At 42.4% G+C, this 21,217-nt stretch overlaps 1 protein-coding gene across 1 annotated transcript in view; it reads left to right on the forward strand.

The window, feature by feature from the left end:
* The first annotated feature begins 661 nt into the window (after positions 1-661).
* LOC133377360 (cytosolic phospholipase A2 zeta-like) overlaps positions 662-21,217 on the forward strand; it is a 43,104-nt gene continuing 22,548 nt past the window's right edge. The window contains exons 1-6 of the mRNA XM_061611316.1: positions 662-1,024; positions 8,885-8,957; positions 12,529-12,665; positions 14,516-14,641; positions 16,987-17,027; positions 19,021-19,063. Coding sequence (XP_061467300.1) covers positions 914-1,024; positions 8,885-8,957; positions 12,529-12,665; positions 14,516-14,641; positions 16,987-17,027; positions 19,021-19,063 — 531 coding nt within the window. The 5' untranslated portion in view covers positions 662-913. The remainder of the gene's footprint in view (positions 1,025-8,884; positions 8,958-12,528; positions 12,666-14,515; positions 14,642-16,986; positions 17,028-19,020; positions 19,064-21,217) is intronic.

Raw genomic sequence — 21,217 nt, forward strand, 5'->3', positions numbered from 1 at the left:
AAGGGGAGTGTGTTAGCCACTGAGAAGAGTCTTCTAACATGCTTCCTTGTCCTTTCCTGCAGATTGGAGCCAACCAGTGAAAGGAGGCGAGTCAAACACTGAGAAGATTCTTCTTGGTAGCTAGCACTCACCTCTTCATGTTTATTGGTTCCTGGGCATTATCAAGGATCTCATTTTCAACCCCACAGCAAAAAAGAAAAAAAAAGAAAAGGGGGGGGACGGGGCATGGCTGTGATTAACATGAAGGGACCCTGTACTTCTGAATTTGCCACTACGCTACTGGCTGTAACAAGTTGCATATCCTACCCAAACCATGTTGTCTGTACCAAATGCCTATACTTCTATTGCAGAGATGAACAGGGGTAGAGTTTGGTGTTATATGGAAAGGGGGGGGGGTAGGTGCTGGAGAACCAGGAGGGATGTGTTACGAGGAAAATGACCTAATCCAACTTTGCAACGCTCCTGTCACCTTGACCCATTTCATAGTCATTCGTAAATCAAAGCTTCCTGGGAGGTGGCTGTTTTACAAGAAAGGTGAAACGCTGTTGTGACTTGTCCAAAGTCTGGCAGAACGGGGAGGAGGGGGAGACTGCGGAAAAAACAACACAGCGCTTTCAAACCTTTTCAGACCTGCGCTGAGGGTGATCTGTCTTGTCAAAAGCCCTACATTCAGCTTTTTTCCACAGCCTGCTCTTCCTTTTGAAGCAAACCCAGCTAGGCGGGCAAGCTGTACACCTGAGGTACTTTAAACCACGCCTCCCGCGCGCCAGGGCCGAGATCAAACGTTGTAACGTGGGACGAGGCACGACTCGGCAAAACTTGGCTCGTCGCAGGCCCGGAAGATTCTGAGCCCTTCTTGCCCCTCACTCCCCGCCGCCCGTCGTGCGTGGGCGCGCTCCGAGAAGGGCTCCTCATGTTCCGGCAGGTGCTGCTGAGCCGCTTGCCCCCGCGAATGTTGCCCCTCGTGGCTGCTGTGCTGCTGGAGCGGAAGGAGAGAAAAGAGACTGGCTTCTATCACTGGCGGGTAATAACATGGGAGTTGGAAGGAAGCGCCGGCTTTTTCTCAAGCAAACTTCCGCGGGCATAAATAGTAGTAAGAAAAGTGCGGCACCTTTGCTTTCTCCTGTTTAAGGCTGAACAAAACAAAACTTGTTGGGTCTTTTGTGGAATGAGCTTAGCAAGGCTTTACTTTTTAGAGGGCAAAGAGAATGGTTTTGATGAATCTGCCTTTGTTTTAACGTTTTCAAACTAAATAGGGTGACCAAAGGCAAAGAAGGAATGGTATCTTGCAAATTAGCGGCAGCGCTTGTGAAAGAGGGGATTTCAGCTCTGCAAGCTTTCCTCAGCCTTGCAAAACACGCTTCACCAACTCACGATCCTCTATAAGTAGGCAGCTATTAAAGGTCCAGCGATCCTGTTCTGTCTAGTCACCCTAACCTTTTTTAGCCTACTTACAAGTGGAGACCTGCCCCAAAGTGAGAGTTTTAGGCTGCATACATACTTTACTGGGCGTAACTTCTGAGCAGACAGTGTATAGGTTTGCATTCTTAGGGACACTGGCATTAGTAGATTCTGCTCCAAATAGTGCAAATTCGCGTTTACTTTTGAAACAGAAGAGTCCAATTATTGAGCCACCATTGGAGGACTGTTCACAACATCACCTGCGTGGAATGATCCAAAACAGCCCCGTCTATTGCCTCTGACAAAAGTGTATATTCTTAGGGACAGAAGAAATTTGCCTTATAGCAAGTCAGATCATTGATCCATCTAGCTCTATATTGTCTACACTGACTGGAAGCAGCTCTCCAGAGTTTCAGGCAAGAGTCTTTCCCCAGCCCTACTCAGGGATCCCAGGGATTGAACCTGGGACCTTTTGCATTCAATGCAGATGCTCTACCACTACAGCTGTTCCATCATTTTGATGTGTCTATTTTCCATCCCCTAACTTTGATGGTGGTATGTAGGTTGGAAGGAGTGCTGCTCAGTCATCTTGTGATCACCTGTTTTTTAAAAACTAGAAATTACTGAATAGTGCTTAGTGAACATTGCCAGTAATGTAAAGCAAATTGTACAGTGTCACAAATCCATACTGCAGATGTGTGAAATTATTTGCAGAATGATGAGTATACAACCTCAAATACTAGTCGGGTCAAGTGAGTGAAAAATAGGCTAACGTGTTCATCTTCTTGCCAGATGGTAAAATAGAAAGATTGGGGGGGGGCAGTACAAATTAGGACAGATCATAGAAACATAGGAATCTGCCTTATACTGAGTAATACTATTGGTTCATCTTGCTCAATATTGTCTACAGTGACTGGCAACAGATCTCCAGGGTTTCAGACAGGGGTCCCAGCCCTAGATTGACCCTGCAACTTTCTGCATGCAGAGCAAGATGCTCTGTCATTGAGCCATGACTTGGACGTGGACATTATGATGGCTGAATCTAAAGGTTATCTGCAGGAGTGTAGTTATGTGGGGTTTTGGGGGGTCCTAGACCCTTTCCTTTTTTTGGGAGCAGGATCCTTATGTCTGCAGCATCCTACAAACCAATCAGCATGAAGGGAGAGTGCATTAACCACTGAGAAGAGTCTTCTAACATGATTTCTTGTCCTTCCCTGCTAATTGGAGTCAACCAGAGTGCAAGGAGGTAAGTCAAATACCGAGAAGACTCTTCTCAGGACTAACACTCTCTTTCATGCTTATTGGTTGCTATGCATTATCAAGGATCTCATTTTCAACCCAGCAGGGAAAAAAAAAGCAGGGAGGGAGCATACCTGTGACTAATATGAAGGGACACTGCACTTCCTAATATGCCACTACACTGCTGGTTACCTACAGGATTTTTGTTTCTGCATATATTTTGTTTTCTATGAATTTTACTGGAAAATTGGCCCCTTTTGCAGCTGGCACTGTACAGGCTTTCATAATGCTAGCCTTCCCAGATGTTTTCTGGGTGAACTCTTAGGAATTCACATACAGGAGACTGCCACCTGTCCTAACTTTCTTTAAACTGTAGGCATTTTCATATGCAAAAACCTAAAAAGGATTGTGTCTTATATAACTTACCCTGGGGGTCACCAACCTGGTGCCAGACTTTGAGCTTTCATTTGAAGTAAAAAAAAAAGTCTCTAGCTATCCTAGCAAGAAAGTCATGAAGCAAAATGTGCTGGTACCATTCGAAGCAATTTCTTTGAAATGAGCCAGCCTGTTTGTTCCTGCTTGTCAGTGGTTTTGTTTATTAATTAATTATTTGATTTATATCCTGCCTTTCCTCCCAGCAGGAGCCCAGGGTGGCAAACAAAAGCACCAAAACCACTTTAAAACATCATAAAAACAGACTTTAAAATACATTAAAGCAAAACATCTTTAAAAACAGTTTTTTTAAAAAAGCTTTCAAGGTTTCAGTGGCTGTAGCCACTCAGTGAAATCAGAGTTATGATTGAAGTTGTTTGAGCACCAGGCAATAGGAATTCCTGGGCTTCTATAGAACTGCAGGTTAGTGCACTTTCCCTGCTTTTTTCTTATTATCTTGTAGTCCTTGGAATCTCCATAGTTTGCCCTTCCTTTTCTCCTAGCATCTTTCCTGTGGTGGGTTCATCTGAGATCATGCACTCCCTAGAAATTATTTTCTGCAAATACGGCTAAACAATAAGTGCAGGTGGATGTTAAAGAGTCCCCTCCCCAAATGGCAAATGCAAAATGTGAAATTTTGCAAAGAGGCTTAGACATGTCTCCTGCTGTGCTGGAGCTGATGTGCAGGCACTTATTAACAATTCACTGTGTAGTTAACTTACAGTACAGTGGTATACATATCTACTTCAGAAGAAAGTCTGTGTTTAATGGGGCTTACTCTCAGGTAAGTACGTGCAAGATAGCACTTTCTCTACATTTGAAATGCTCCCACTGGTCGAAAAAGTTTGGTGAGCCCTGACTTACATGATGATTTCTTACAGTCAATGTATCAAAACGTGACCTTGACAATTTATATAGACTCCACCAACTTGTACTTTGTGATCAGTACATTTTTCTTAATACTTTCCTGTTCCTGAAGGTATCTCAGTTTTTGTTTTGCATTTCCCCTGATAAATAGAGCAGCGTCCTATTATTTTTGATAGTTGACACTTCACTACATGTGTCCTTTTTTGGCTAGTGTAAACCTATGAAAGTTAAGCTTGCTAGCATTTTTTCCGTATTGAATTCTATAAACATTCAGGGGTTGTTAAATGCATGTATTGAAAAACATGTTTTCTATATTTTGATAGGCTTTGAAGTAACTGTTGTTTTGAGTTAATTATGAATAGTGCTTTAAAACTGCAGTCCAGTATACACTAGCCTGGAATTAAGTCCTATTGAACTAAGTGGAGCTTACTTCTGAGTAGACATGCGTAGGATTGCATTGTCAAAGTGGAAAGAACCATGAGTCAATGGGAGAGAACCTGCTTTGCATGCAGAAGGTTCCTGGTTCAGTCCTAGCATCTCCACGTAGGACTGGGAATATCCTCTGTCTGAAACCCTGAAGGTCTGCTGCCAGTCACTACTGACAATACTAAACTTGTCAACACAAGCCAATGGTCTGGCTTGATGTAAGGTAGCTTTCTGTGTTCTTTATGTATCAGTTAATTGTGCTGGAGAAATTAGAGGGGCAGATAGGTCCTAACATCTTTATACTACAGTGCTGTGGCATGCTGCTTTTCTTGCATGTTTGATATGTTTTATCATTCGGGTTTCCCCATTGTTAGGAGGATATCATAGCACTGCAGGAATTGAGAGATAACACAAGCAAAGTCCATTGGAAGCTTGCAGACTCCTAAAATTAGTTATTTGCCAAACCTGCATCAGATTCCCATAGAGCAACTTGTGCACTCATTGCAACTAACTCCAATTACAAGCTTCTGCCTGTCTGTCTGTTTTTGTCTCATATTTGAACTGCACAGCTACCTCTACCTTACCTGGAGGGTGACTTTCCGCAAGCTTTAATGCATATAGCATTCCAAGAACTAGAGGGAAATCCCCAGCTATCCAGGACATGAACTTCCATGTGCTTCAAGACCATGGTCATTTTCCAGTTGGCTATTCATTATACAGCCACGAGACTGCTGTATACTATAGTCAGCATGGATTTTTCACATTCTGCAATGTTAAATTGATGCCATTCTGATGCTTTCCATAAGCTCATTTCAAAACAAAACCTTACAAAACTTATAGTCCTGAACTCAGAAATGCTTGCTTAACAACCCTCTAAATTTTCATGGCAATACACAAAACAGTCAGAGAGAATCAAGAGTTCAAAGTGTAAAAAGAGGAAAAACCAGACCCCTTTTGGACATTTTTCTGTCAGGGTTCTCATAATCTGTTGAAATTCATTAAAAACCAGCCATGTTCACAGAATACCTGTAATCCTATTATTGACCTTGCCCATACTCATACCTTCATCTTCTGCAGTTTAAAAGTTAAAAAATGCCTAGCTGATTTTTAATTAACTTAAGAAATTTAGCATTGAACTCAATGGTAAGGCCAGGCATTCTCAGTAAGAACCAACAGTGTTCTAAAAGCCAGACTCACAGCTGCTGGCCTTGCCTAATCAGGGGCCACACCCACACCAGACCTTTATTTCACTTGAGACAGTCATGGCTTTTTCCTGGGAAGTGTAGTTTGTGAAGATTGCTAAGAGGTTACTTCTATTGCCCTGACAGAGCTCCAGTGGCCACAGTGGTTTAACAATCAGCCGCTCTGATTGAAGCTCTGTGAGGGAAACAGGGCATCTCCTGGCAACTCTCAGCACCCTTCACTAACTACACTTCTCAGGATTCTTAGGGAGAAGCCATAACTGTCTAAAGTGAAATGAGAGTCTGGTGTGGATGTGGCCAGGGACAGCTTTGGTTTAAATTTGGGTGGGAGGCTACATGTACTTGCTGTAGAATAAAAAGGTGAGGGAAAGCCTGAAAAGCAATTATACTGTTCACAATGTTTTCCTTTCAGAAAGGAAAGGGGCTTCCCCTCTGCCCAGTGCCCACCCATCCAATCTCCTCCCCTCCTCCCCCCTCCCCTCGCCTCTCCCTCCTCTTCCCCTCCCCCAGGTCAGTTTCACCCATCCTAAGCATGATTGCAGAGAAGTAAATCCCACTGAACTCAAAAATCATGCAAATGATCAAACCTGCCCTTCCCTCCTCCTCCCTCCTCTCCTATCCCCTCCCTCTTGCCCCTTCCTTCACCCCTCCTCCTCCTCCATTCCCCTCCTCCTTTTCCCCCTCCCCTCTGCCCTCACAGTTTTACAGTTTCACATATTTAAAGTGACTATCTGAACCGGTGTGGTTAAGGTGTTGGACTATGACCTGGGAGACCAGGGTTCGAATCCTCACACAGCCATGAAGCTCACTGGGTGACCTTGGGCCAGTCACTGCCTCTCAGCCTCAGAAGAAAGCAATGGTAAACCCCCTCTGAATACCGCTTACCATGAAAACCCTATTCATAGGGTCGCCATAATTTGGAATCGACTTGAAGGCAGTCCATTTCATTTCATCTGAACAATATCAACTGTCTTAATATTGTTGCTTCCTCCCTGCTAATACAAGATCAGCACAGCACATGTCTTGTTTCTGTTATTTGGGCTGACTGCAGGTGTTGCCACCATTCACCATATGCTCAGAGGCACGTTACTAAATTCTTCCAAGGACTAGCCTCAGAGGGAGGCAATGGTAAACCCCCTCTGAATACCGCTTACCATGAAAACCCTATTCATAGGGTAGCCATAAGTCGGGATCGACTTGAAGGCAGTCCATTTCCATTTCACACAAGAAGTGGATTGGACTGTGAAAGACCAAGCCAAATTGTGTTTGCATTTTGACAAATTTGTAGGGCAGCCCAATATCTCAGAGAGGAGGTCAGGTCTCCTGCTCCCCTGTTGGATTCACTATAGCTGCCCAATTTCCCTGCTTTTAAAGTTTGATAGAAATATCTGTTGGCTATAAGTATGTTCTTAAACTGCAAGGTTTTTTGCCTGTTAGTGAATAATGATCAAGATGACCAAACGCTATGTAGGAGATATAAAAACATTGGTACTGTTCATCTTATAAAAGTTAAAACAGTTATGGAAAAAATATAGAACCCTGTTTGTCACATGGAAGCGAATTGGTGAATGCATTTAATTTTACTCAGGATCATCCAAGTAAGTAAGTCCAAGCACTTGGATGACCGGTACACTGCCCATGGATTTCACTGCCTTGGGACATTAACAACTGGATTTTGTAAATTATTGGATGATTTAGTCACCATCTGCTACAAGTCAAGATAGTTATGAATGCAACTTCCTACTGCTTTACATACAGTAGGGCCCGGCTTTACAGTGCTTCACTTCTCGGCACTTTGCTAATGCGGTGGTTTTAAATTGAGTCCCTGTCCCATATGTGTGGCTCTTGTTCTGTTTTTGCAGCGATTTTCCGATTTTGTGGTATGACGCAATTGATGGCGCCCAACACCCTGAGCGCGTCATCAGAGCTTGGGAACGTTCCTCCTGCAGTTGGGCTGATGGGAGTTGTAGTTCAGAATCAGAATCAGAATCACTTTATTACAGTCATAAGACCAGTCAACGAGTTGTAGTTCAAACAAGGAACGTTTCCAGGCTCTGAGTCCGAGAAGAGCGTCAGGCGCCATTTTACAGTGTACTACTGTATTGTCGGTGCAGTCTGATTCAGCGTTTGTGCATTCAGCGTCTCTCTGTGTTCTGGCAATTTTCCTAACGTTCAAAGGTTAAGATTACAGTACTGTACTGTATTATATTATATTATACTGTACACTGTATATAAATATATATAAAATATAATAATTTATAATACTTATAATTTATTTATAATATATAAATATAATAATATATAATATATTATATACAGTACAGTAATACTGTATATAATACATATAATATATATAGTAATATACTGTATATATATACTGTAATATCCTGTATATATATACTGTAATATGCAGTATATAATATATACTGTACTGTATACAGTAAAAATATAAAACTATACTGTATACAGTACTGTACTGTATAAAATATATACAGTACTGTACAGTAATATTTTTGTGTTAATTACAATGGCATCTCAGTGTAGTACTAGTGATAAAAAAGGAGTCGTAAGCCTCTTACTTTAGCTGCCAAGTTAGAAATGATTAAACTAAGTGAGCAAGGCATGTCTAGGCAAGGGGGAGGGTGAGTGGGCAGGGGGTGACAAGCAAGGGAGGCGACGGAGGACAAGCGAGCGCTTGAGCGAACAGGCTGCGGGGGCCAGCGGGAAAGGGGGGATGAGCGAGGGAGGTGGCAGAGAAAAGCAGAACATCAATCAGCTGTTGCAGGGGCAGCTCCCCGCACTACAGCTGATCGATGTTCCACTTTTCTGTGATTTTCACTTTATGGCCGGGGTCTGGTCCCTAACCTGCCGTATAAGCTGGGGCCCTACTGTATTTCTAAACCTGTTGTGATTGGAAACTGGGAGAGAAAGGTTGGCTTTCTGCATATATATAATCTCCCCTAGCTCTTTCTCTGTTTTCCCTAAAGTGTCTTGAACTCTTTTCTATTGGAGAGAGGTACAGGTCTAGAATAACCAGTGTGATTACTGTCCTTATGTCAAAAAGGAAAGAGATTCAGACCAACATGCCTTTTTCCATTGGTTATACAATTTTGTTTTATGTGCCCAGGAGAAGGGATACTACAAAAATGCTGGCTTCTTTTAGGGTTAGCTCTCTGCAGTCTCTTTACAGCTGATCTGCTAATACAGGAGTAGTTGCTGGGTGGAACTTTACTGACTTCTTTGGTGGGATGTTATCTTTTTACATGTTTGCTAAGCACAGTTAATGTTTAATATATTTGGGCTGACTATGTTTCCAGCGTGAGAAGCATCCTTACTACAACCTCACAGTGAAAATTCTCCGAGCCAGAAACATTAAAGGAACAGATTTCTGTAAGTATCTGGAGAATTTATTTTTCTTGTTTCTGTATTTCTCATTCACTGTACTCCTCCTTCACAGAATCATAGAGTTGGAAGTGGCCTATAAGGCCATTGAGTCCAAACCCCCTGCTCAATGCAGGAATCCAAACTAAAGGATACCCAACAGGTGACTTTCCAGCTGCCTTTTGAATGTCTCCAGTGTTGGAGAGCTCACCACCTCTGTTTCATTATCGTACCGCTCTAACAGTTAGGAAAACTTTTCCTGATGTTCAGGTGAAATCTGGCTTCCTGTAACTTGAGCCCATTATTTCTTGTCCTGCAGTCTGAAACGACTGAGAAGAGATCCTGGCCCTCCTCTGTGTGGCAGCCTTTCAAGTACTTCAACAGTGCTATCATATCTCCCCTCAGTCTTCTCTTCTCAAGGCTAAACATGCCCAGTTCTTTCAGTCTCTCCTCATAGGGCTTTGTTTCCAGTCCTCTGATCATCCTCGTTACCCTCCTCTGTACCTGTTCCAGTTTGTCTGCATCTTTCTTAAAGTGTGGTGTTCAGAACTGGATGCAATACTCAAGAAAAGGCCTAACCAGTGCCAAATAGAGGGGAACCAATACTTCCTATGATTTGGAAACTGTACTTCTGACAGGAATGAATGGGGGGAGTGCAACATTATCGATTCTCCCTGATCGCTTGGCATGGCACCCTTCTGAACTGTCTGCCTGGGTTGGGTTTTGGAGGCACGATGATTCCAGTTTTCCCTGGAGAATTAGTCTCAGAACATGGTGCTGCAGAACTTCTCTTTGACTTCATGGCTCCATACATTTCAACATCAAAATAAAACTGCTGGGGGAAGTCATCCAGAGACTTGGCTGAACTGTCAATGACACTCAGCTCTATCTCTTATTTCCATCTCCTCATCCCTGGGAGGCTGTCAAACTCTTGAGCTGATGTCTGGAGGTAGTTTTGAGCTAGATGAGGATGAACAAACTGAAGCTTTTTCCAAATAAGATGAAGGCACTGTGGAAACTGACTACACTGGATGGAGGTTTGCACTCTTAGATGGGGCTGCACTCTCCCGAAGGACCAAGTCCACAGTTTAGGAGTACTACTGGACTTGGTGCTAACTGGGGAAGCTCAGGTGATGGTAATGCTTCCATCAGTAACCAGTAGAGGCTGGTACTCCAACGTCATCCTACGATGGGTCACAACAGTTTTAAAATACATCATTAAAATTATTTGTTTATTTATTATTTATTATTATTGTTATTAAAATAGATTAAAAATCACATCACAAAAATAGGGTGGGTCCTAAAAATATACCTCAGGTGTCAAAGGTGCATCTTCAGCATTTGCTGAAAACTGTACAGTGAAGTTGCCAGATGCACCTCTGTAGGGAGGGAGTTCCATTACTTAGAGGCTGCCATAGAGAATGCCCTTTCCCACTACCAAAAGGGCCCCCACTGCTGATCTCAGTATCTGAGAGGGTCTGTAGGGAAGGAGGCAGTCTTTCAGGTATTTGGGACCTAAGTCATTTAGCGCTTTAAACACTAACATGAGCACCTTCAATTGGGCCTGGCAACCAATCTAGAGACCTTGCTTCAGCATATACTAGCGGCATCCAGGCTGAACTATTGTAATATATCCTACATAGGGCTGCCTTTTACAGCAGTTCAGAAACTTCAGCTGTGGCAGCTGCAGCTGCCTGGGTATTGGCAGGGGTCAGGTGATTAGAACATGTGACACCTATATTGTAGACCCATCAGGAGCTACACTGGATTGGCTCTGCCAGTGCATCTGTCCTGCCCCACCCCATCTGGGTGGGCGACTTCATGGCTCTCCCTCACCACATCACCGCATTAGCTGCTGGTCAAAATGACACAATCTGTTCCTTTTAACATGACATGACTTATGTATTTGTGCATTCATGTTTGAATTTAGGGTTGTTTGACTTGGCCTGCAAAGTAAAAATGCTTTAACTATAATAGCTCACTTGGTGCCTACTTTTAAAGAACAGGTGTTGAAGTTTAAAACTTCCTGGAAAATGCTGACATAGTGACCTCTCTCTTATGTCAGATACTGGGTGATCTTGGGCCACTCACTGTCTCTCAGCCTAGCCTAATTCACTGGGTCGTTGTGAGGATAAAATGGTGAAAGGTAGAACTATGTACACCACCTTGAACTCCTTGAAGGAAAGGTGGGATGCAAATGAAATAATAAATTAAAAAATAAAATAAAAATCATGTACCTCTTCTTTCAGAGTTCTTACCCATGCTGTGTATTTGCCAGTACTCTGTTTCTAGGAGCCCTGGGCTCCTACCGGGTGGGATATATTAATCGAATGAATGAATGAATGAATGAATGAAATGCTGCAAAAACAAAGCATTCAGACTGAGAAAATGAATATAAAATAAGAAAAAAAATATTTTAAATTTTGCATCATGTGTGTTTTTATAGTTGTAAGTTGCTTTAAGACACTTTTGTAGTAAACAATGTATAAATGCAATATGTTTATACAATGTATTTTGCATAACTTGTTTTAAGTGCCAAATTTAGACTGTTTTCAGTGCATACTGAATTAATGTGGAATAGTGCTAAATTAATTAAGAATGGATTTTTTTGTGACAATGCCTTTAGTAAGCATAGAGATATATTTTGGTTAAAATTCCAAAGGAGATTTTATTTATATTTGGTAGGGCAAGCTTGCCTGAGAGTTGAAGACTACATTGACCAGGGTGTTGGACTCAATGTCCTTATAGGCCCCTTCCAACTCTACTATTCTATGATTCTAAGAATATTGGGTTAATAATTAAGACTGTCTTTGAAATATTGAATGTTATTGTACAATTGAACCCAATACTTCTACATAATTTAAGAGTATAATATGCTATACTAATGGAGTGACAAGAAGCTGCATTGTATTTGTTAACCATGGCTAAATTGGTGTACAGGAAGCCCTGGAAAGATTCTTCTGAACCTTTAGAATAGCGGCTGAAGATTTGAGAAACCATAAAATTACTTAGTCTAATTATCTGTCTTTTAAGAAATCTGTGTATAGCTGTGTATAGAAATCTGTTGCCCTCCAGGTGTTGGTATATTCCAGCTCCCATCAGTCCCACTCAGCATGGCCAATGGTCAGGGAGGATGGGATCTGTAGTCTGAATGGTCACACATTCGCCTACACACAAGGTCTATAGGCTTTAGTCAGTTAATCTATGTACGTAGTTTTAATCTATGTACGCCGCCTAGAGTGGCCGTTCATTTGGCCAGATAGGCGGCCTAAAAATAAAATTTTATTATTATTATTATTATTAATCCTAGTTATAAGATGGGTCATTCAATATATTATAAAAGAACATATTGGCACATAATTTTCTGTGGTTATATTTGTTCTAGATCTAAAACTGTGTAATAGAATTTATGAGTTAGTGCCACTATTGTTTATATTTGTTTTATTATTTATTGTACTATAGCTGTTAAAGGTGGACTGCTTTGAAGAACACTTGTCTTCTTCCTACTTTACTGCTAGATGTGTGTGTGTGGGGAGGGGAAACACTTTCCTGGTCACACTTTTATCCTTTTCCCTGCTAGTGTCCAAGGCAGATTGCTTTGTGGAGCTGCGTCTGCCAACTGCATCACCACTCACTTACCGAACTCGAGTTATTGACAACTCCAGTGACCCAGAATGGAATGAAACTTTCCAGTATAGAATTCACAATGCTGTCAAGGTAGAGATCAATACTTCTTGATGCAGTACAGTTAAAACTAGGTAATATTATTGATTTAGGGAGGAGGGAAAATGGCTTGATTTTTCCAAAATAAAAAGATCTTAAAGGACAAAGAAAGTAATCTCATCCAGCCTTTAGCAACCTCTCGTGCACCTTTGTTTCAGCTCTGCTGTCTTGTGAATCTCTTCCTTCCACCCTTACTCCTGAAATGTTATTCTTGGCATCTGTCCTGGGCCTTACAACTCAGACAGGCAACCTTGCAAGCCCTGTGCTATTTTCTCAAACTAGAGAAACAGCAGGGAGGAAAAAGTCCCAGTTGGCTACTAAGCCCAGGCAAGCAGACCAGCAGCAAAATGCATGGCTGATCTAAACTCACACTGAATGCATTGCCTTGACATCACTCACTCACAGGGTGATAATCATTACTATGGTTTTATATTTGCAGAGCCATCCAGAGCTAAGCAGGGAGAATCATAGCGTACTGTTCTTTAGAGAGAGAAAAAATAATTCAAATTGAGAGGTTGCTAGTCCTTGTCTACAGAACTTTAGGTTCAAATTCTGACAATGGTCTGGGGCTGTATACTGTCATGATGGAATAAAACAGCAAAGCAAACCTCCATTTTCTGGATGAAACCCTAACATCTGATTAGTCAGGAAAAAGAAAAGTCTTTCCAGCCTGGTGTATACTATTGGTGGGCAACCTGTGACCCAGGTCCTAATTTCCTATGAGTTGGGAAAGCCTGGAGGCACAGAGGGCAAGCTGAAGGGGGTGGGATGTGCAGAGAATGGGGAGCTGAAATGGATCGAGCAATGGAAGAAGAAATGCGGGGGGGAAGCCGTTTGCATGAGATCAATTCAGACTTTGGGCAAAAACAGTATGTCCCTTGCTGCCAGTCCACAGGGTGCTGAGAGAGAAAGGGTTGCAGAAAGAGAGAGAAAAGGGGTGGCTCTATGCACTTCTGGCTCTGCCCCTGCCCACCCCTGACAGATTGCCCCTGAGGGAATGCTGCTCTTACCCCTGATTTATACAGATGAGTTTTTAAATGGAGTGGTGATGTATCTGTGTTATGTGCCTTCAAGTCAATTACGACTTATGGTGTCCCTATGAGTCAGTGACCTCCAATAGTATTTGTTGTGAATCACCCTGTTCAGATCTTGGAAGTTCAGGTCTGTGCCTTTCTTTATGGAATCAATCCATCTCTTGTTTGGTCTTCCTCTTTTTCTACTCCCTTCTGTTTTCCCCAGCATTATTGTCTTTCCTAGTGAATCATGTCTTCTCATTATATGTCCAAAGTATGATAACCTCAGTTTCATCATTTTAGCTTCTATTGACAGTTCTGGTTTAATTTGTTCTAACATAGCACTGGGGATGAGGGAGGAATCTGCCCTACTTGGATTCCAAAGTGGACTCACCTGATTTGATCTGGATCATGACCCAGATCGATTCAGAGATCCACTTCAGAATCCACAGTCTGGCACACTTATTTACAAGGTGGCCCAAGGGTTGCATGCTGCCTCCATTCTTCTTTTTTTTTTAAGGATCTTTTAAACTTCTGAAAACAAGGCATCCAGCTGTCAAAGCCTGGAGTAGTTAGCAAGTGGGGCTGTTTGCCATAATATGCTTTCAATGCACATACAACAAGCCCCTTTGGGAGCATCAGGACTTAATGACATTCCATCACTCTAAGGGAGAATTATATGGAAATGCTTTTGCTCAAAGTGGAGAACAGTGGATCAGAATTTAATTTTTTCTTTTATCTCAAAACAGTTGGTTTTTACCTTAAATATGACATTTAATGCACACTGTTATTTCCCTGCTGTTTCACTTTTCCTCTCTCCCCTTGTTTCAGAACATACTTGAGTTGACACTCTTTGATGAAGATGTTCTCATGAGTGATGAACTTACTTCTGTCGTGTTTGATGTAACAGGGATGAAGCCAGGCCATCGTCTGAAACATACTTTTAAGCTAAAAGAGGTTAGTCCTTTTGATAATTGCTTTTTAAAAAGGTTCACTATTAGGAATGCTGAACCTGACTTTGCTTCTGGATGAGTAGATGGGCTGTGACCAAGACTGCTTTTCACTATTCACATCTGCAACACAGTCATTCATGCTTTGATAACTTTTTGGACTTGATGATGTAATGTGCTTTATATGGAGCTGTTTTATAAGACTGTCTGGAAGCTATAGCTACAGAGTACTGTCCCTGCCTTTTGCTGGGTCTGGGTACAGGGCTGGACTGGGGAGCCTGTGGCCCTCTAGATGTTGTTAGGTAGCATCTCTCATCATCTTGAGCCAGAATGCCCCATGTTCAGGGATGATGGGAATTGTAGTCCAACAACATTAGGTTACATATCCCTGGTACATAACAAGGTTCCTTGTTAAACTGCACTAGTTGCCATTTTGGTCTTGGATTGGACATAACTAAAGATGCTGGCCATGACAAAATGTAAGAATTGTGTTGCTGTCTCAGACCTGCAGTCCATCTAGTCCAGTTTCTTCTCTCCAGCAGTAGCCACCTATTTTCCATAGGAAACTCATTGGCAGGGCATGTTGTTGGCCTATAGCATCCAGCAATCTGAGGTATGCTGTTTCTAATAATGGAGGCTCTATCTTCTATAATCCTTCTTGTTTTAAACTAAGCTAGTAGTATTTACATACCTTGTGGTGACAAATCCCTACATCTGCATTCAGTCAGCTTCACTGGATGGCCCCAAGCTTGTTGGCATGTGAGAGAATGAAAAAATGTTGCCTAATTGCTCCATGTTATTCATAATCTTATGTGCTTCTAGCATATATTTATTACATTGCTCCCCCTCCCAAACCCTAATGGCCCAACCTCTTTAACCTTGCCTCATAGAAAAGATACCCCTGCTCCTTGATTATTTTAGTTGCCGTTCTCTTACATAGTCCAACTCAATGGTTTCATAGAATCATAGAATAGTAGGGTTGGAAGGGGCCTATAAGACCATTGAGTCCAACCTCTTGCACAATGCAGGAATCCAGCTTAAAGCATACCTAACAGGTGGCTGTCCAGCTGCCTCTTGAATGTTTCCAGTGTCAGAGAGCTCACCACCTCCCTAAGTAATTGGTTCCATTTTCATACCGCTCTAACAGTTAGGAAGTTTTTCCTGATGTTCAACTGCAATCGGGCTTCCTGTAACTTGAGCCCATTATTTCATGTTCTGCACTCTGGGACAAAATCCAGGCCCACTTCTGTGTGGCAACCTTTTAAGTACTTGAAGAGGGCTATCATATCTCCCCTTGGTCTTCTCTTGTCAAGGCTAAACATACCCAGTTCTTCAGTCTTTCCTCATAGGGCTTTGTTTCCAGTCCCCTGTTTATCCTTGTTGCCCTCCTCTAAATCTGTTCCAGTTTGTGATAGTGTTTGAGATTTGTTTTCATCTGGCACCGGGCCTGTTCAGATATTATTCTCTTCCTTCAGCCCAATTGTCCTCAGGGAGAAACTGAAAGCGGCCCAGGCTCATGTACTTTCTTCCCCATTCCTCTCATTATAGGAAGGAATCAGTCACTAAATGGGAAGATCCTGTGGCTATTTGATGAGGAATCTTCCCTGATGCTGGGAGATCCTCTGCTGAAAGATGAGATCTCCCAGTATGGTTGTTCAGTTCTCCCTGTGGTGAAAGTAGTGGTGAGTCCAAGGTGTGGCCTTCTCATGAAGATAGTATAAGGCAGCTTCCTGATTCAGACCATTGGTCCATCTAGCTCATTGTTGTCTATGTTGACCTGCAGTAGCTGTCTAGGGTTTGGACAGGGCTCTCTGTCAGCCCTACCTGGAGATGCCAGACATTGAATCTGGTATCTTCTGCATCAAAGCAGATGCTCTGTCACTGAACTATGGCCCTTTCCTTTCTCCTCTCTCCCTCCCTCTCTCTCCCTCTCTCTTTCTGGTGACAAATCCTCAGTCCTATTCAATTCTCAGGCATCATTAAAATAGTTTTGTGTGTAAAATTAAGAAGATATGAAGCATAACCTCTGCATTTTAGTGTTTGGATATTAGGTTTATTTGGTCTTTTGCTAGAGTTGTATTTGATTTTGCATGACATATTTGAAAGAGAAATGAAATTGTCCTGTAAAAAAACACATAAATCGGACGTGCTTTCTATCCCTCACATCAGAGTTGCATTTAAAAATTATCTAAAAAATTTCATTTGAGTTATTTTATAATCTTGTTCCTCTGCTCACATATCATAGAATCACAAGAGCTGGAAAAAAATCTCAGACGTAATATAGTCCAGTACTCTGCTAATGCGTGAAATATGCAGACATGGTATGTTACTATGACATTTATTTACTTGTAGGACAAGGAGGAGCTGGATGTAGAGTTTTTTCTGGAGAAAAGGTGAGAACTGCTATATTTTCCAGTGTCACAATGGCTGCAGTCCTAAGCACAATAACAAGAAAGTTATTGAATTCAACATGGCTTATTTCTAAATACGTCATAGGATTAGATTTAAAATCTTACTGAATTAGGGGATGTCAAGACTCATTTGGAAAGCATTTTTTTAAAAAAAGTTACCTCACAGCAAACTTAGACGTAGCTGTACAGTTACTCAGTTCACCTTCACAGAATTATGCAGCGCTCTTGACAAGCTGAATGAGTGTTAAGTTGGGATGAAGCTGAAATTGGTTCCTAGCTTCCAGTTTCTTGTTCAACACAGAACTGTATGAAAAGCACAAAATCAGAATAGCAATTTATTACAAAGAAAAAAAGAGTAACGTGTTAAGAAAAACACACCAGGACAAAATCCTGGAATTCATTCTAGAATTGCAAAAATAAAACCCATATTTCTAGAAATGTCTATCTCTGTGATTTAGCATGACTCTTTCTATAAAAAATTAATTTTGACATTCTTTTGCTGTAGTTCCTATTCCTAAATAGCATTCTAAAACCAGGAACGCTGCATTCCCCCACCCCCAGACCCAGTTCTCTGAGATATCCATTTTTGCAGCAGTTAGACTTGGATCCAGACTTGCTCTTCTGAGAGCTGACAGCAGTTCCACTCCATTTCCACCAATTTCTTCCTTTTCCAACTACAGCCTCCCATGCCTCATCCTATACTGGTTTGGAAGGTTTCCCAGCCTTTAGGAGTGGCTTTTTGGGGGTACAGGACATTGCAGTGAGGAAGGTGGAAAAGCCCATTGCACAAGTAGAGTTCTGTTTGCTTATCTTTGGATCCAAGCCTTTATCTTTTATCACTGGCAATGTACCCAAATGTTTATTTATTGGAATATTAGAAGTTACCTTTATTGAATTATTCTAGGGGCTAATTGCTTGAGGAATATTTGGGCATGATTTTTTTGATTATTCCTTTTCTGGGTCATTGTGTGTTCATTTATAAACAGGGATGTAGTTGTGTGGGGTCTCGGGGGGTCTTACACCCTTTACTTTTTTGGGAGCAGGGTCCCAGCAGGGTCCCTATGTCTCCAGCATCCTACAAGCTAATCAGCATAAAAGAGGAGTGTATTAGCTACTGAGAAGAGACTTCTAACATGTTTCCTTGTCCTTTCCTGCTGGTTGGAGCCAATTAGAGTGAAAGGAAGTGAGTTAAACACTAAGAGTCTTCTTAGTGCTAACACTCTCCTCTGTCGTGCTTATTGGTTCCTAGGCATTATCAAGGATCTCATCCCAACCCCACAACAAAAAAAGCGGGGAGGGGGCATGGCTGTGATTAACATGAAGGGACCCAGCACTTCTGAATTTGCCGCTACACTACTGTATATAAAGCTCATGCTTTCTTTTTGTTTTCTGAGTTAATTTTCATTATTTTAGCCCACTAAACAAATTTATGTGAAATATAAACAATGTGTAATACCTGCCCCAACAAGCTGCTTTTTTAAAAGCAGAAAATAGACTGTGAAGGGTAAGTGTGGTCATAAGCATGTGACAGGCTCCCTTCATAGGAACTAATTTTAAGATTTGATTCATGGAAATTCCGTCTCATGAGAAACTATTCATAAGACTGGTGCATTTTTTATTTTATACATATATTGTATAGTTTTAGGACCCATCCCATTCTCTTGACTGCTTTTTATTTTAAATTGATTTTAATACTGTATTTTAAAGTTGCTGTAACCTACCCTGGGATCTTATGGGTATGAACTCAAAAATAATGTGGATCCCTGCCTTAAAGCCCCTGAAGTTTTTGTTTCCCCTCCTCTTTTTAATGGCAAAATAGTTGTAGGAATGTATCCTATAAACTACTTGGGCAGTTCTTTCATTTTGCAAGCCCTCTGGTGACAAGAGGTAGAAATGAAAGTATAAATGGCTCAGAGTGGGATAGAATAACACATGTAAACTTTGTTTGTTCATGGCAATATTTTACCTTTTATAGTACGAATGCTCCAGGTGAAGTTATCACAAATGGAGCCCTTGTGGTGAGTGTTTGGAAAATCAGATGACTACCTGTTCAGGAATTATTATTTTTGTGGATTTAAATAGTTAAGCACGGCATGCCCTCTGTTAGCATGTGAGCCTTTTCAGAATCAAGGTATTTTCCCTTTCTTGGAAATATTTTAGAGCAGTTAGTTTTAATGTTGTATGTGCAGGTGGGGGAATTCAGTGTGTTCCCAGCCCTAACATTTATTCCCTTTGCACTTCCTTAAAAAAAAGGGAGGAAGAAACTGGAGCACAGCAGGGAGAGACAACACTTTCTTTTTGATGGTGTAATCTGCTCTATCTGTTTTTCCTTTTCCCTTTCTGCTGGCAAAAGCATGTGAGATTTGGGAATATATTTTCCTTTCATTTGTACTTGTTCACTTTTGTCTCTCAGTCCATCAAAAAGGCAGTAACAACAAGAGGATATTGGGTGGTCAGGTGACCTCACTCAGGGGTTCAGACTTGCCTGTCAGTTGTCAGGCATTCTAAAGCCTCCTGTGACACATTAGCTAAACACTTTGCCAATAAAATCGAACGCCTGAAGAACATGCTTCCGTACGCCGTGAATACAGGAAGTAGGCCAGAGTCGGCCAGTTGCATTCCGGTCCGGTGGGATTAGTTTCAGCCTCTCCTCGCTGAGGATGTGGACAAGGTGCTCTCTACTGTGAAGCCTACCACCTGTCTACTTGATCCTTGCCCTTCGTGGCTCATTATGAGCTGCAAAGAGAGACTGAGCGAAGGGATCAAGGCGGTGGTAAATGCATCCTTGGAAGAGGGTGCAATGCCATCAGCCCTTAAGGAGGCAGTATAAAGCCCATTCTGAAAAAGTCCTCCTTGGATCCCCAAGAGTTGAATAACTTTCGCCCAGTCTCTAATTTACCATTCTTGGGCAAGGTGATAGAGCGAGTGGTGGCCAAACAGTTACAGACACACTTGGAGGAAGCAGATTATTTAGATCCATTTCAATCGGGCTTCAGGACTGGGCATGGAACTGAAACAGCCTTGGTCGCTCTGGTGGATGATATGAGGAGGGCGTTGGATAGGGGAGAATATACCTTCCTCGTCCTCCTGGATCTCTCAGCGGCTTTCGATACCGTTGACCATGGTATCTTGTTAAATCGCCTAGAGGGATAAGGAATGGGGGGCACCGTTCTACAGTGGTTCCATTCCTATCTCTCAGGCAGGTACCAACGGGTAGCATTGGGGGATGAGGTTTCAGACCCTTGGCCTCTTAATTGTGGAGTGCCACAGGGTTCTATTCTCTCCCCCATGCTATTTAACATCTATATGAAGCCGCTGGGAGCCATCATCAGGAGCTTTGGGCTGCAGTGTCATCAATATGCGGATGACACTCAGCTCTATCTCTCATTTAAATCCTCACCAGAATTGGCTGTGAAGACTATGTCTAAGTGCCTGGAGTCTGTAAGTGGATGGATGGGCAAGAACAGGCTGAAGCTAAATCCCGACAAGACCAAGGTGTTGCTCGTGGGTGACAAGAGAAGGTTAGGAGATATCGATCTGGTCCTTAATGGGGTGAGATTACCCCTGCAAGACCAGGTCCGCAGCCTCGGAGTTATTCTTGACTCCCAGCTGTCCATGGAAGCTCAGGTTTCGGCAGTGAGCCGGGCGGCTTGGTATCAGTTACATCTGATACAGAGGCTGCGACCCTACCTTCCTGTACATCTGCTCCCACGAGTGATACATGCCCTGGTCTCCTCTCGCTTGGACTACTGTAATGCGCTCTATGTGGGGTTACCCTTGAAAACGGTCCGGAAACTGCAACTGCTGCAAAATGCTGCGGCACGCTTGATTAAGCATAGCCATCGCCGGGATCATATCACCCCGGTGTTGATGGATTTGCACTGGTTGCCAGTGGTTTACCGGGGCCAATTCAAGGTGTTGGTGCTAACCTTTAAAACCCTATACGGTTTCGGCCCAGTTTATCTGAAGGACTGCCTCCACTATCACCAATTAGGCCGCCTTACAAGATCAGCCACACAGGACCTCCTCTCGGTCCCACCAGTCAAAACAGCTAAGCTGGTGCGGACCAGAGAGAGGGCGTTTTTGATTGTGGCCCCCACCCTCTGGAACTCTCTCCCTTACGATCTTCGACATGCCCTCCTCCCTGTTGAACTTTCGCCAAGCTTTAAAGA

This window comes from Rhineura floridana, chromosome 2, assembly GCF_030035675.1.
Source record: "Rhineura floridana isolate rRhiFlo1 chromosome 2, rRhiFlo1.hap2, whole genome shotgun sequence".
Lineage (NCBI taxonomy): Eukaryota > Metazoa > Chordata > Lepidosauria > Squamata > Rhineuridae > Rhineura > Rhineura floridana.